Source organism: Esox lucius, chromosome 3, assembly GCF_011004845.1.
Source record: "Esox lucius isolate fEsoLuc1 chromosome 3, fEsoLuc1.pri, whole genome shotgun sequence".
Lineage (NCBI taxonomy): Eukaryota > Metazoa > Chordata > Actinopteri > Esociformes > Esocidae > Esox > Esox lucius.
In genome coordinates, this window is record NC_047571.1 from 7,530,567 (window position 1) to 7,546,638 (window position 16,072).

The window sequence follows — 16,072 nt, forward strand, 5'->3', positions numbered from 1 at the left end:
GAGGTCAGGTCCTACCGGTGGTGAGCGACACAACTACTTCCTCCCAACTCTTCATATAGTGACGTATGACCGGATATTAAAAGTACATTTTGATGCCATAAAATATTTAGTCCCTCCGTTACTCAGGAGATACTGGATGGACAGTAATCTCTTACCGCTATGTAGGTTGGGGGTTTGGCAGCAGGGCTATGGCGCCCTGTGACTGGCGATGGGTCACAGTGGCTGTCACGAATGGCCCCATGTTCCCCTTACTGCAAGCCTCTTTTAATTACGAAACCTTAAAAACAAGGCACTAGGTAAAAGATGACATTTCAAATGCAGCCAAATGGCTCTGCTTTTTGTTCTGTGGGAGCATTTCCCGATTCTCCTAGCAAGGACGGATTTCACCTCTAAGACGTTTGCAGCCCCTAGATGTCGGTTCTTAATGACCCCGGCTGGCACCACAGGAGCCAGAGCCGAGTGTTTAGACCCCTTCCTTGGGTAATCCAGAGGATGTAAACACGACATGTACGTGAAGAGTCTGTGTTGGTACGCCCCACGACACTTCCCCCTAATTATGGACCACTTCTCACAGCAGAACCAGACTGCCATGTTGATTTGGGGGATGGGATTGGTTGGATGACAGTGTGGAGAAATTATGGCAGTATGCTAAATGGCACCCAATTCACTATGTAGTGTACTACTTTTCACCGGGGCGCATAGGGATCAGTCTAGGGGTTATGATGCCATTTGGGAAACGTCTTCAGTATTGTGTTGAAATATGACTTTGAATGTTGGTGTGTATGAATGTGCTAGTGGTCTGATAAAAAATACAGGTGTCTGGACCAGTGGTATCAAATTGGTTCCAATCATGTCTTCCACGCAGTCGATCGTAGTTGCGTAAAAGATGGCGATAACAGTCTGTGACGGTAGCCTTTGTGATGTCGACCTCATACACTCCTAAAGGACCCTGCGGTATACCGATGGAGTCGGTCTTGTCCTTCGGCACACTTAATTTAGACCAGGACACTGGAGCTGTCCCGGATAAGACTCGGCCTGTGTGTTGATCTACACCCACACGCTTTATTGTGTTAGAGGTTAGTAGATACCCGGAAGCATGCCTCGAGGAGTACACAAATACAGCTCTCCCATCCTGCTGAGGAGATACCTGACAGTTTTCCCCTCATTACTGGAGTAACCGTATCTATCCAACACTCCAGACAGAAAACCAGCATGGACACGTCCCGTGCTACCCACTGAACATAAACACGGGTATTGGAAGCCATGTCAGTGGCCAGAGACGTGCGCTGCTAATTGGTGAGACACAGTCTGGCTCTTAATTTCCCCACGCCTGTCTTTCAAAGCAGCCTTAATTGGAAGGCTTTGGAAATGACTCACAGAGCTGTAGCCTGTCCACAACTAGGTCCTGTCTGTTTTGCCTGACACCAGCCCCCGACTCTGGCTGAACACCTCACACCTCTTAAAAATGAGAAGCATAGAACATCCACACTGGTGAGGAGATACGGTAGTGTACATTTAACTTGTATCATCGTTTTTACTTTCCCTCCCAAGATGCCCTCTCTCGGAATGTCCTTGTCTGTTCAGCTACTATACCTACAGTATCCATGGTCTTTTTAAAAAAAATGTAATGGTTGGTCTGTTGATCTGTGCGTCTTTAAAGACTCCAGGGCACTGGTTTTACACAGCTGTGCGGACAGTAGTTTCATCATCACTTCTGGCTTAGTATCTGCTGCAGGGACCGCTAGCTAGGGTCCCCTCCAGCGCTTCCCCGTTTCCCCGCGCACAACAAAAAAGATGAGGAAGTCCCTCAGGTGAAGCCGCTCGGAGTGCCGGTCTCCTGGTTTGGTCCGATAAATCATGCGACGCCGCACTGTGGAGCTATAAATCACGGGGCTGCCGGAGCCACTTCGGGAGCATGGGCCGTGGGCTTCCCGTTAGCTAGGCCGCAGAGGCATGTTCTGTATGGGGCCTAATAAGATGGCTGGTGGTGAGTCCTCCTTGTGTCCCGGGCCCCTGGGGACCAGACCGGATATACCCCAGATGGAAAGCGTTTGTTTTCAGGGGCCTCGCCAGTAGGTGCTGCTGTAGTCTCAGGTTTGGGGAGAGGGGCACTGGTTGGACAAGTGTTCTTTCATCCAGGTTGCTGTCAGACCCTCTCACTCTCTCTTGTTCCCTCCCCCCTCTGTTTTTTCTTTCTCTCTACCACTCGCCTTCCATTTCTCCCTCCATCTCGTTATTCCATTATTTTTATCTCACCCTCTTCTGCATGTTTGTTTCTCTGTTTATCTTTATCTCTGTCTCTCTCGTCCTCTATCTCTCTCTATCCATCTGTCTGTCTCTCTACCTCTATCAATCTCTCTCACACCACCTCTCAGCGTGTTGCAAAGTGAACCCCTCCTCTCATTTGCTCGATCATATCTCTCTGTCGTATCCCCGCGGCTTCGCCGACCGTACTTGCTAGCACCTTTCTTGTTGTTCTCTCATCTTTATCTCGCTCTCTCTGCCGTGTCTCTTCTCGCTCTGTGATATTTGTTCGCTTTTGTTTTAATGTGACCGAGAGCTCGGCTACTGGTGAGGGAGCCCAGCTGAGCAAGATGGGAGTTGAAAGACCTTTTTCTCCCTGGGGGGGGGGGGGGGGCTCTTGGAGGGAAAGACACCTGGGAATTTTCCTCTCCCTGTGGCATTGTATATGCTGTCGCAGCATTCAACCCCACAGCTAATTACTAGGAAAATGTACCCCTCATTTGCCTTCATTTCGTGTGTTACCTTAGCATCATTCTATGCTTTTCGAGTAGGTGATACACACTTCTTTGAAATGGTGTCTCACAGGGGGACAGACATCAATAGTTGGCATGGAACCGCTCCTCTAAGACAGTTTATTGTAATGAGCAACATGAAAGAAAACACACCGAAGTCGGCAAGACTTTCAACAAGCGTTCTTCAGATCCTTGAACTGCGATAGCCGAACGTGAGAACAGGACAGTTCTGTGTGAGCAGAGAAGTGAGTGAAAACCTCCATCATTCAGTGCTTCATCAGTGGTTTAAACGTGAGAGTAGTGCCATCATAGCTAGCGCAGAGGCCTCGAACAGCATGCTATCCACATCAATAAAAATCCTTCCCGCATTGACGCGGCACAGTGGCTTGACATGAAGCCACTTAGTATTGGACCCCGACTGTTCTGCAGATATGAAACCACAGCTTGGCATTCAGTCCCTCGGGTTTTCCTTCTAATAAGAGCATTACCAGTCGTTTGACCCACTCTCCATCCGAGAGGAACCAGATGTGTGTTTGTGTCCCAAGCTATTAACTTCTTTTGACCAGGACCTGTAAGGCTCTCTGCTCATTCTAGTCTTTCAGTTGGAGGCGCCGGCATATGATTTTGTCTTAACCCCAAAATTATTATAAGTTAGTAGAACTTATTTGTAAATTTTACTTAAAGATTAAGAAAGGTGTAAAATGTCTGTCTGTAGATAAGAGACGAGGCAACTTGATCAGCAGAATGTGTTTTAAAGTTGTTCGCTATGATGCTAATAAACAGAGAACATGTTTTTTCTTCAGCATGGGTTGGAATGAGAGCAGACATTTTTTGGTGAAACTATCTCCAATTAGATCTTTGAAAATGCCATCTCATCTTCGGTGATACTAAAAGCAGTAATTCCCTATAATCTCGATTTCCTCGCTCTGTTGTTCTGCCTCCTAATTTTCTGTATTCCCAATGTGCAGGGCAGTAGCTGCCTCCCTGTTTCATGCTCCAACAGGATACTGTTGTCACAGTTACACCCTCACCAGGAGATGAGTGTGAGGGAGAGAGTGGCTCACACACAGACACACACAACCGTGAATCAGACTCCAGGGCGTGAATGATTCAGATTGCAGTTTGACCAAATCATTAAAATTGGGGAGAAAAATAAGGAAAGAATTGCTTCAAAATTGCACTGAAGCAGTAAATAAAAATGCAAACCAAAACAGTCAAGAAAAAAGGTCGCAAAATGCCACCATGTGGTCCCAGTCTGGAGCCTGCTACGCGGGCATTCGGTTGACATCTGAGACACGGACTAGCAGAACTCTGCTGACCTACATCGCCTCAAACCCCGCTGTGTGTGTGTGACGGCAACCCTGGAAAGGGTCTACACTAACGAGTGCTGCGTCATTCTTTTGAGGCTCTCAGATCTGGGCCTTGGCGAGAAGTTCCATGGGGCTGTGGTTTGGCTCCGAAGTACAATCTCAGCAATCAGACCACCTTGTTTTTATCTGCATTGTTTGGCCTCGCTTCTTTCCTTGTTTTTCTTTATATTTGGCCCGTGCCTGCATTTGCAAAGCAAGGGTGGGAGTGGTTATCTGCAAACAGATCCCCTGTTGTTCATATTGGTGTAGAATCCTCAAGGCCCTCACACCATCCTAGCAGTCCTACTCAGAGACACGTAATGGATACAGGCGCTGGCGTTTCATGCTGCAGCAGAACAGAATTGCATCTTGAACAGGCTGCACCCGGAGTTGGTACTGTCGAAAAATTGGAACATAATGGACCTGGGGGAAGTGTTGCGCTACCAGGCTCTCTAATAAGGGAACAGCTTGTAGTTTTTCAACTCTCCCGTGAGTGGCCAAACGTGAAGACATGTTTCCTTTGCTAGCCCAATGATCGTATTCATATGGCCTGGATGTCTCAACCTCAGGCCTTGAGGAACTAGTTGTTAGAGAAATAGGATTTTGTGATTTAAATAATTTCCTTTCTTGGTCTTTCATTATGTCTGTCTCTCTGTGTCCATCTCTATCAAATTCAAATTGTTTTATTGACTGGAAATGCATTTGTTTTTCATTTCCAAAGCATCAATGCATACAATATATATATATTATAAAATAAAGCAATACATATTAGTGAAAACAGGAAAAAACAAATGTCGTAGTAGAAATAAGAATTGGCTGAATTATTGGGAAAATAACTAAACAAATATTTATTATTTCAGCAACCTACAATAATACAATAAAACAACTATTGCTCTACTATCACTACTCTGTAAAATCAATGTCTACCTACCATCATTTTGTTATTGATATACAGTGGGGAGTATTTGATACACTGCTGATTTTGCAGGTTCTCCCACTTACAAAGCATGTAGAAGTCTTTTTATCATAGGTACTCTTCAACTGTGAGTGATGGAATCTAAAACAAAAATCCAGAAAATCACATTGTATGATTTTTTTTATAATTTGCATTTTATTGCATGAAGTGTTTCATACATCAGAAAAGCAGAACTTAATATTTGGTACAGAAACCTTTGTTTGCAATTGCAGAGACCATATGTTTCCTGTAGTTCTTGACCAGGTTTGCACACACTGCAGCAGGGACCTTCTCCAGATCCTTCAGGTTTCGGGGCTGTCGCTGGGCAATGCAGACTTTCAGTTCCCTCAAAAGATTTTCTATTGGGTTCAGGTCTGGAGACTGGCTAGGCCACTCCAGGACCTTGATGCTTTATACGGAGCCATTCCATAGTTGCCCTGGCTGTGTGTTTTGGGTCATTGTCATGCTGGAAGACCCAGCCACGACCCATCTTCAATGCTCTTACTGAGGGAAGGAGGTTGTTTGCCAAGATCTTGCGATACATGGCCCCATCCATCCTCCCCTCAATACGGTGCAGTCATCCTGTCCCCTTTGCAGAAAAGCATCCCCAAAGAATGATGTTTCCACCTCCATGCTTCACGGTTAGAATGGTGTTCTTGGGGTTGTACTCATCCTTCTTCCTCCAAACATGGTGTTTGGTGGAGTTGAGACCAAAAAGCTCTTTTATTTCTGATCCGACCACATGATCTTCTCCCATTCCTCTGGATCATCAAGATAGTCAGTGGCAAACTTCAGACGGGCCTGGACATGCGCTGGCTTGAGCAGGGGGACCTTGCGTGCGCTGCAGGAATTAAATCCATGACGGCGTAGTGTGTTACTAATGGTTTTCTTTGAGACTGTGATCCCAGCTCTCTTCAGGTCATTGACCAGGTCCTGCCATGTAGTTCTGGGCCATGTAGTTCCCTCACCTTCCTCATGATCATTGATGCTCCACAAGGTGAGATCTTGCATGGAGCCCCAGACTGAGGGAGATTGACCGTCATCTTGAACTTCTTCCATTTTCTAATAATTGCGCCAACAGTTGTTGCCTTCTCACCAAGCTGCTTGCATATTGTCCTGTAGCCCATCCCAGCCTTGTGCAGGTCTACAATTTTATCCCTGATGTCCTTACACAGCTCTCTGGTCTTGGCCATTGTGGAGAGGTTGGAGTCTGTTTGAGTGTGTGGACAGGTGTCTTTTATACAGGTAACGAGTTCAAACAGGTGCAGTTAATACAGGTAATGAGTGGAGAACAGGAGGGCTTCTTAAAGAAAAACTAACAGGTCTTTGAGAGCCGGAATTCTTACTGGTTGGTAGGTGATCAAATACTTATGTCATGCAATAAAATGCAAATGAATTACTTAAAAATCATACAATGTGATTTTCTGGATTTTTGTTTTAGATTCCGTACCTATGATAAGAATTACAGACCTCTAAATGCTTTGTAAGTAGGATACACTTTTTTTGCAGGTTACCAAATACTTGTAGGTGTAGTTAGTGTCCCTCGAGCTATGGTGGGAACATATGTATTTATCTGCAAGATGAGATGTTGGTATTTGTTATTCCTGTAGCTGTAATGAATTAAAAAAATATATATATTTGGTAATTTCTTAAAATATTTCTCATAGTAAAGCAGAGAGTGTGTCTCTGTCTATCCTGGCATGCAGTGACTGCATACTTTCTCTTGTTTTGAGTAGCCATGTCTTTTTATGTCTGCCTGTTTCTGCAAGTTTCTATCACCCTAAACAGAGGCAGTTCCTTGCCCACCCCGGTCACTCAACCTGTACTTGGTATGGATCTGTCTCTGTTTTAGATCTCTGACAGAGTAGGGATCATCTGGAAATTAATATTCTCTGTTTGGGGTGAGATAGGAGTTATGTCTGCTTTGGGTTTTTGTTTTGTTTTTCCGATGTTGTAAATATGAGTACTTTGGTTCATGATTGTGCTTTTGAAGCAGTGCTGCCATCAGTTTGATTGCTTAGGTCCAAAACCAGTTGACTTAAGGGACTCAGCTCTTGGGTTTGAAGTGTTTTGAATTGGGGACTTGAACTGGGCCTTTGATTTAAGTGTCTCCAGACTTTTAAAGTGTGCCATTTTGCCGCATCTCATCTCTGATGTTGTCAAGCCCTTTAACTTTCTTCTCTTTAATAGACTTAATCTTTTTTTTTTTTGTTCTTAGTGGGTTGTTTGGTAATCTGATGGGTTTTGGTCGTTTTTAATTGATTTGAGATTTACTTTCTTCTACAATTTTCTAATTGGTTATGGTTTAAATCTTTGTGTGGAATATTTTTGTAATGAAATTTTGTCCAGCCAAGATACCTATATGAGCTTGTTGGACATCCCATTCCAAAACCATGGGCATTAATATGGTGTTCCCCCCCCCCTTTGCAGCTTTAATGGCCGACCCTCTTCTGTAAAGGCTTTCCACAAGACTTTGGAGTGTCTCTGGGGGAATTTGTGTCCATTCAGTCAAAAGAGCATTTGTGAGGTCAGGCACTGATCGCGTATGAGAAGGCCTGGTTTACAATCTCCGTTCCAATTCATCCCAAAGGTGTTCAGGGAGGTTGAGGTCCAGGCTCTGTGCAGGCCACTCGAGTTCCTACACACCAACCTTGTCAAACCATGTCTTTATGTACCCCGATTTGGGCACAGGGGCACAGTCATGCTGGAACAGGAAAGGACCTTCCCCAAACTGTTGCCATAAAGTAGAAAGTACTCAACTGTCTAAAATGTTCTTGTATCTTGTAGCATTAAGTTGACCCTTCACTGGAACTAAGGGGCCTAGCCCAAACCCTGAAACACAGCCCCAGACCATTACCCCTCCTACAACAAACTTTACAGCATGCATTTCCATAGGTACATTTTTTTTGGCATCTGCCACACCAAGGTTCATCTGTCAGACTGACAGATTAGTGTGATTCATCACTCCAGAGAACATGTTTCCACTGCTCCAGTGGCGGTGTGCTTTACACCACGCCAGTTGACACTTGGCATTGCGCTTGTTGATGTACAGCTGCTCAGCCAAGGAAAATCCTTTTGTGTAGCTCCCTATGCATAGTTCTTTTGTTAATGTTGTTTCCAAAGGCAGTTCAGGACTCTGTGGTAACTGATGCAACAGATGATAGGCGATGTTTATGAGCTAAGTGTTCAGCGCTCAGCGGCCCTGGTCTGTGAGTTTGCATGGGCTACCACTTCGTGACTGGGCTGTTGTTGCTTCTAGACATTTCCACTTCACAATTATATGGCACTTAGAGTTGGATGTCTTGTAACCTTCATTATTGTTTTGGTGTTGTGTGTCATTGATGGAAGTCGTTATTTAATTTAACTAAAACGTCTCAATGCATTTTCTGTATTGTTTATTGTCCATCTCTCTGGTTGATTCAGGTTCTGCCATTGAGAAAATAAAGGCCTCGACAGATTCACTAACTCCATTTTCCCCTTTTCACCACCTGATCAGGGCTATTTCTGCTACTAAGGTGTGTGTGTGTGTGTGTGTGTGTGTGTCACATGCAGTTGTCACCATTATCCAGGTCTGCTTTTCACACGATCGCTCCGTTAGCCTGACGTTGTTCCTGAAGTGCCCCCCTCCCCCCAGCGAAATGTCATTTAAACCAAAACGCCGACATGACCTTCCCCGGCTACACGGCTGTCTTGTGGATTCCTTTCTTCCGAATGCCGGTCGTGATCCTTCGCTCATTAATTGCTCCTCTCTCCATCGAGCGACTCTACACATGCGCCGTTCTCTGACTCGTCCTCCCCTTGGCCGCCGCAATCGCACGCCTGTTAATTCCTCTTCTGCGCTCGTGAGTGTGTTTGACGTGCTCAGCCGAGTGAGAAACAGCTCCCTTCATGCAAACAACCCCCGCCAGCTTCATTACCCTCCCAACCACTCCAAGCACAGTCACTCGCCGCATCCCAAATTGACATCCTATTCCTTTTACATCTCCCTACTAGGAGTGCACTGTCGGCGCCCTACGAAGGGAACCGGGTGTCATTTTGGATGCGGGAATATGGCGCTCAGGGGCAGAGCGTAATCACTTCTGGGAATACTCAGCCTAAACTTGTGGAGACAGGGCCATAACAAATAACGGGTCAGGCTTGGAGAATGCAGAACCAGACACCTGATTACAGTGTTTATTTGTACTGGGTCTACGAGGTGTTTGACTTTGAGGTTATCAACAAGCTTCCATGAAGGATTCCACCTCTGCTTAGTCTGTTGTTGGCAATCCATTGGACTGTTGTAAGAGAGGACATGGGTGGTGTGTGTGTGTGTGTGTGTGTGTGTGTGTGTGTGTGTGTGTGTGTGTGTGTGTGTGTGTGTGTGTGTGTGTGTGTGTGTGTGTGTGTGTGTGTGTGTGTGTGTGTGTGTGTGTGTGTGTGTGTGTGTGTGTGTGTGTGGGTGTGTGTGTGTGTGTGTGTGTGTGTGGGTGTGGGTGTGGGTGTGGGTGTGGGTGTGGGTGTGGGTGTGGGTGTGGGTGTGGGTGTGGGTGTGGGTGTGGGTGTGGGTGTGGGTGTGGGTGTGGGTGTGGGTGTGGGTGTGGGTGTGGGTGTGGGTGTGGGTGTGGGTGTGTGTGGGTGTGTGTGGGTGTGTGTGGGTGTGTGTGGGTGTGTGTGGATGTGTGTGGATGTGTGTGGATGTGTGTGGATGTACTACTATAATAGTGTGTTCCAGATGTCCTTGGCAGATTTTACTGGTCTTGACTTCTATAGGGCCGGTTTTGCAGGCACGGATTAAGTCTAGTCGAGGACTGAAAAAATAAGCTTAATGTAGTTTTCTTATGAACTTTAGTTTTTAGTCCAGGGCTTAATCCGTGTCTGCAAACCCGGCCCTTAGTGTTTAAGGTAAGGGGTTAGGAAAGAGCATTTGTAATGGAAGTTATTGTGATCCCAAGTACAGTAAAACAAGCAATGCGTGTCTGTGTGCGTGTTCTTTGCACTGACGTGTCGGAGCCTTCCCTCCTCCCCCGTGGTGCCATCTTTGGTCATGTTGATCGTTGTTAAACACCAAACAACATTGGAACCACTGATATGTATGTGTTGGACTATCGCCTATGTCAACTTGGGACAAATGTTCACGATTGCTGTAAAAAGCAAAGCAGGTTGTGGCAAAGGAGTGAGTATGCCACACCAGGGCCGTCAAGTCATATCTGTTGTCAAAGTCGGCGATGAAACCGCTATGTTGTTTACGTAAGCGCCTGACCTCTGTAGGGAACACATACAGCTGTAATGTCTCGCATTGATGACACTCTCCATGAGAAAGACAAGTGTATATATATGTTTTTGGATCTGCAGTTAGACTCTGGCATAACTTTTTTTATTCACTTCAGGAAAAGTGTTTAAAATTCCCCAAACCTGCCAAATCTTCATGTTATGTGTCTTTGTTCGCAGCAGGTTCGTATTGTGCGAGTTGCATTGATAAGCCCCCCCCCCTCACTCAGTGATTGGATGGATATCTAAAATGGCGGCCGTGAATTAAGTGAATTGCGGAGGGAGCTCATTGTAATTTTGAGAGTGGATGCTGGAAATCTAATTTTGCCTTTCCGTATTGTTATCACTCAGCCTCTGTTCTGCAAAGGGCTTAGCTGGTTGTTTTTCTCTGGGCTGGCCCTCTATTCTTATTGTCTGTTTATATACAAACAGTTAATTGGACTGGCCAGTTTCCTTTTCTCTCCTTCTAGATAGATGGAGGACTCTTTTTGTCGGCCGGTCTCTCTGTTCTGTTGGCTGGTCTCTCTGTTCTGAAGATCTGTATGTCTGTCAATGTTTGTCTCTCTCAGACCAGGCTAAAGATGCCGTATCCTTTCAATACCTTCCTGTCAGTCTCAGTGTTTTCAACGATCCACTAGGATTAGTGTGTAAGTACCTAGCATACCGGTAAGAGCCCCTCAACAACACAGCGACAACGAGGCCCCATTCAGATAAGCTGGTGGTGATGCCTTGAGAGATATTGACATTTCCATTGTATTTCCTTAGATCCATCCCCTGTCGCTCCCCAGACCGTGTCAATGAGAACAGTTGAATTAACTGCTAGTTGTGATTGAATGACGTCTCGGTTGCCTCTGTAGGATCTAGAGGAAACCCTGAGGCTGTGTACCTTCTGTCGCACATCCCCACAAAAAGGAATGCAATCTTCCTCAGGGGGTCACCTTGCCCAACGACCCTGGACCTGTTTGTCAGGGCTCTGGATCATTTCATCTCTCTCTCACTGTCTCTCACATTCTTTCTCTCTCAAGAAGCAGATGGGATGTGAGCTGAGAGGATGTCGTGACCTGGCGGGGTGGGGATGTTGTTAATTCATGGGACTCACTCCGTGCGTCCCCCTGTCGGGAAAACATGGCACCAGGGCTGAATGTTAAGCACAAGGGACAGTCCTTCCAGTCACCCAGGCTTCGAGCGTATGTTCCAGTTTGAAGATAATTCTATTTATTAGACTCTGACTGGCTTGTGTGTCCTCCTCCTTTGTGTCAGTCTGCGTGTTTCTGTAAACGATCGGCTGTCCATTTCCAGTGGGAGCACACTTCATTAAGTGCACTCTGCCTGCTGTCTGCTCCACAGGCCACTTCATTTAGAATGAGAAATAGATGGAGGACAGGCCGGGATGGATTTTACTATACAATTTTAATGAGCTCAAAAGCCAGAGTGCCGTTGAGGCGATATCACTCTCGCTAAGGCAAGGAGATAAACAATGACTCGGCTGAAAAGGAAGAACTCTTCGGCCCGTCTCTCTAGTGGCACCATGTTGCCTGCATAGTGTGCTACATTCTGTTGTAGTGCTTTGTTAAAAGCAGTGGCCTTTGAATAAATACCTGTTATTGGCCTTTCCTGTATGCATTAACCCACAGCCCGTTTTAAATGGACTTCTGCATGTTATATTGCATGAATCTCAGTTCATTAAAGCCGCTCTTGTATCAGTTCAGGTTTGTCGAAGGATTTTGCAGCGCAAATAAACCTTTTTAGTCACGTCCCTCACGATCTCCTCGGTCAGATCTTCAGGTTTTATAGCGCCTTGGAATTGTACTTGAATGGATGGAAACCACAGCGGAGAACCACAGGCAATGTCAATGGGTGATCTCTCAGTCCATCGCAACTTGATCTGTAGAAACCAGCATTTCAAGCTTGTGGACGAGGTTACGTCGCTCATGTTACATCAAACTTCAAAATGCCAGCTTTTGCCTTCTGTTTTTGTGTCAGAGAAATCATGGTCTGCTGCACTTTCATTTTATCTCCTACATTGCTGGGAATATTTCTTTGGGGTTTTCTTTCCTGTCTGTGCATGTAACACTGTACTTCTGAGGTCCAGAGGTCTGTGTACATAATGACTAGTCAGGACATTTTGATGGTCCTAACATATAAATTGTTTTTTTAGGCTTGGGGATAAGGTTAGGTTAGGGTTTTAGTGGTTGAGGTTAGGGGCAAGACATTGTGATCCCAAAAAGGTCCTTGGAAGTATAGTACAACAAGCGCTTGTCTGCGTGTGTTTGTGCATGCGTAGAAGCCATCTATCTCTTAGGGCATAGGTTGCTTGGTAACTTTCAGTAGATACGCCACCTTTGGATACCATTCTGAAATTTGTTACGCCCAGTCACCATCATCTTGAACTAGAAGAGGTATTTGTGTGGTCATCAAGTTGTTGCCTCAAGATGGTGGTTTAAAATTAGACAACCGTGTCTGCCATTGTCCTCTTAACAATCGCTGTCCAACACCCCACACGTATTAACATCTTTCCTTTCGAAATGACACCCCATTCACAATGCACTTTGTTTGACCAGGGCCCAGATGGGGTAGCCTTTAGGGATTTAGTTAAGGACAGCTGAGTGTCGAAGAAGATAAAATTGTCACTCTGTGAATAAAACCGAAGCTGCCATTGGAAATGTGACTGTGTGACTAGGATCGCACTTCCGCAGCGATTCACGCACATAGCGTCGTCTCAGAGCGTCGTCTCAGAGCAACAGAACGTGAAAGTGTTTTTTATTACCTTCTTACAGTAGAAATTGCTCCCTCTGTTATTCTGGGTTCCTATTTTCTAAGTTGGAGCTCTCCTTTTTTCTGTCCACAAAATACCTGAAGTCATTTGCGTGTAACCTGCGGTTTCCCTGCCTTTTTCTCTGGTCATAAACCCATTTACAACCCGCCACCCCTTATTGAGCACAGGACGTGGTTGAAAGACATGCTCTGTAGCCACAGCTATCCTGGTGTGAAGAAGAAAACGGCAGGTCTGAGGAACCTGTTTGTTGGCCGCACACCATACACATCTGCCACCCCCCTCCCCAGGAAACTGCACACTGCCATGGCAACCAGAAGGAAAATGCCATTGCCGCTGTCCCTCTGCCTCCTCCGGTGACAACATAAATTTTTTAACGACTGTGCTCCCGTTTTCCCGTCCCGCTTTCTTCTGAGGCCTGACAGCGCGGCTCTTCATACCGAATACAGTGGGTACAACACAGGAACAGGAGACGGAACAGCCAGAGAAATTAGTGTTAAAGGCCACTGTCATGTCTTGTCCGAGGAGAGCCACCACTGTCATGTCTTGTCCGAGGAGAGCCACCACTGTCATGTCTTGTCCGAGGAGAGCCACCACTGTAATGTCTTGTCCGAGGAGAGCCACCACTGTCATGTCTTGTCCGAGGAGAGCCACCACTGTAATGTCTTGTCCGAGGAGAGCCACCACTGTAATGTCTTGTCCGAGGAGAGCCACCACTGTCATGTCTTGTCCGAGGAGAGCCACCACTGTCATGTCTTGTCCGAGGAGAGCCACCACTGTAATGTCTTGTCCGAGGAGAGCCACCACTGTAATGTCTTGTCCGAGGAGAGCCACCACTGTAATGTCTTGTCCGAGGAGAGCCACCACTGTAATGTCTTGTCCGAGGAGAGCCACCACTGTAATGTCTTGTCCGAGGAGAGCCACCACTGTAATGTCTTGTCCGAGGAGAGCCACCACTGTAATGTCTTGTCCGAGGAGAGCCACCACTGTAATGTCTTGTCCGAGGAGAGCCACCACTGTAATGTCTTGTCCGAGGAGAGCCACCACTGTAATGTCTTGTCCGAGGAGAGCCACCACTGTCATGTCCGTCTAGGATGTGCTGCTGTAATGTGGAACATAAGATACCTGCATCATGATGTCCGCGTGCCATTTATGGCCTTTCTCTGTTGCCTCCAGTCGTCATGTAGCTTTAAATCTGTCCCCCAGCTCTTTCAGCTGAAACTCAATCCCACAAAACATTCCTGTCTAATAAATACATAAAATGCCAGAGAGAAAACATCATAAACAATTATTGTTTATGAAACATATATTTTTTAAATCAGTATTTAAGACAAATAATCACTGTACAATATGACGTACTTGGTGTCTGTCCTGATGACGCTTTCACAGAGCTCTGTTTGGAAGCCTGCAGGCCGTTGTGGATAACTTGTGTAAGGGTCTCACAGTGTTGTCGTTCTCTTCTCAGGATGAAGGGGGCCACGCCGAGGAGGAGAACGGCAGGATCGAGCCCATCGGGCGAGCTGACTCCTGTATGGACCACACCCCTGTGAGGTCACTAGAGTAAGTCCTCCAATGACATTAGGTCCTGTGCATCCCAAATGTGCGCCCTGTTTGATGTCGGACTTAGCCTGGTCAAAAGTAGTGCACTACACAGGGATTAAGTCATTTGGGATCAACAGGGCTTGAGGTTCTGCTTCTGTCCAACCTAACTATCTGATCACTGGATGTTGAACTAATAAATGATGGAACATTCTACTAGCACTAAACTAACAATCTAAAACCTCTACTCTCAATCTAACCTAATTGGGGTGTATTTTTCTATTTTGAGTAAAACCACTTTGTAAAGTGTAGGCCTAAGGCTGAGACAATACTTCTGGAGAGAATCCTTTGAAACCCCATACTCTTTTGTTTTTTCTTCTATTCAAATGTCAAACATAAATCAAACATCCTCGTAACCATAATATGTCCACTTTTCCCGACCCATTTGCATGGTGATATTGATGAATAACTGTCTTATTGTTTTCTAACGTTCATCTCTCTTGCATGCATCCAGTCTAATCTGCAGGTAAAGTGTGATCGGTCCTTAATGTTATTTTGGCCAATTACAATTCACTCTAAAGAAACCAGTTGTGTTTTAATGCATAATGCCATTATTCTAAAGAGAACAGAAACGTGTCTGCCAAGAACCCACCTATTTAAACTCTGTCCAAAAATACCAGTAACCAAAAGATTATCCAAATGTCTCCAAATAAATGAAATGTGGAACCTATGTGGTAAAGTGTACCACCTCTTTAGAACCGGGTTCAGAGATGTGTTTCTGTGTCTGGGGATGTAGTGCCAGCCCCCCGGCGTGATGTTAAACCCCGGTGCTTTGGGCAGTCGCATGTGTTTGATTCATTTCAGCCCGTGATCCCGGCGGGTCATATGTTTCCGACCCCTCCCCATTCCCTATTTCCTGTTTGGTTATTTTGGCACACGTGCTTTTTCACCCTCTCACCCGCTCCTCATCCATCATTGTCTCACAGTGACATTGTAAAGCTGGTAGAAGTCTCCAATGACGGCGGGCCCTTGGGGATCCACGTAGTGCCGTTCAGTGGCCGGGACCGCAGGTAAAGCCCCGCCCCCCCAGCGGGCCGACCAACCCTACGCAGGCCTGACGCTGCCACGCATAGGGAGGGGGGAGATGGAAAGGAATGAAGGGAGAGGGTGGGGTGAGAGGGCTTGGTCCAAGGTCCACTGTCTTCTGCATTCTCCTGATGTGCCCAAGTAACACCCCCCACACACACACACACACACACACACACACACACACACACACACACACACACACTCTTTGTGTACTGTATATATCCACACACAGACTTTCACCTCTGTGTACACACTCACACATCGTGATGTGATTAGCTGGTTTACAGTGATCAGTCAGGTTGTCCGGTGTTGACTCTGGAGTATTTTACACTGAGCAGTCTGTGTGGAGGTTTCAGTCTCTCAC

At 46.1% G+C, this 16,072-nt stretch overlaps 1 protein-coding gene across 5 annotated transcripts in view; it reads left to right on the forward strand.

Moving 5' to 3' along the window:
• The window catches only part of pard3ab (par-3 family cell polarity regulator alpha, b), a 161,468-nt gene that overhangs the window by 64,811 nt on the left and 80,585 nt on the right, over positions 1–16,072 (forward strand). For 4 of the 5 annotated variants that reach the window (XM_020045296.3, XM_029116649.2, XM_029116647.2 and 1 more), the window contains exons 6-7: positions 14,546–14,640; positions 15,606–15,689. In XM_020045296.3, coding sequence (XP_019900855.3) covers positions 14,546–14,640; positions 15,606–15,689 — 179 coding nt within the window. The remainder of the gene's footprint in view (positions 1–14,545; positions 14,641–15,605; positions 15,690–16,072) is intronic. The other variant, XM_029116650.2, reaches the window with a different exon arrangement.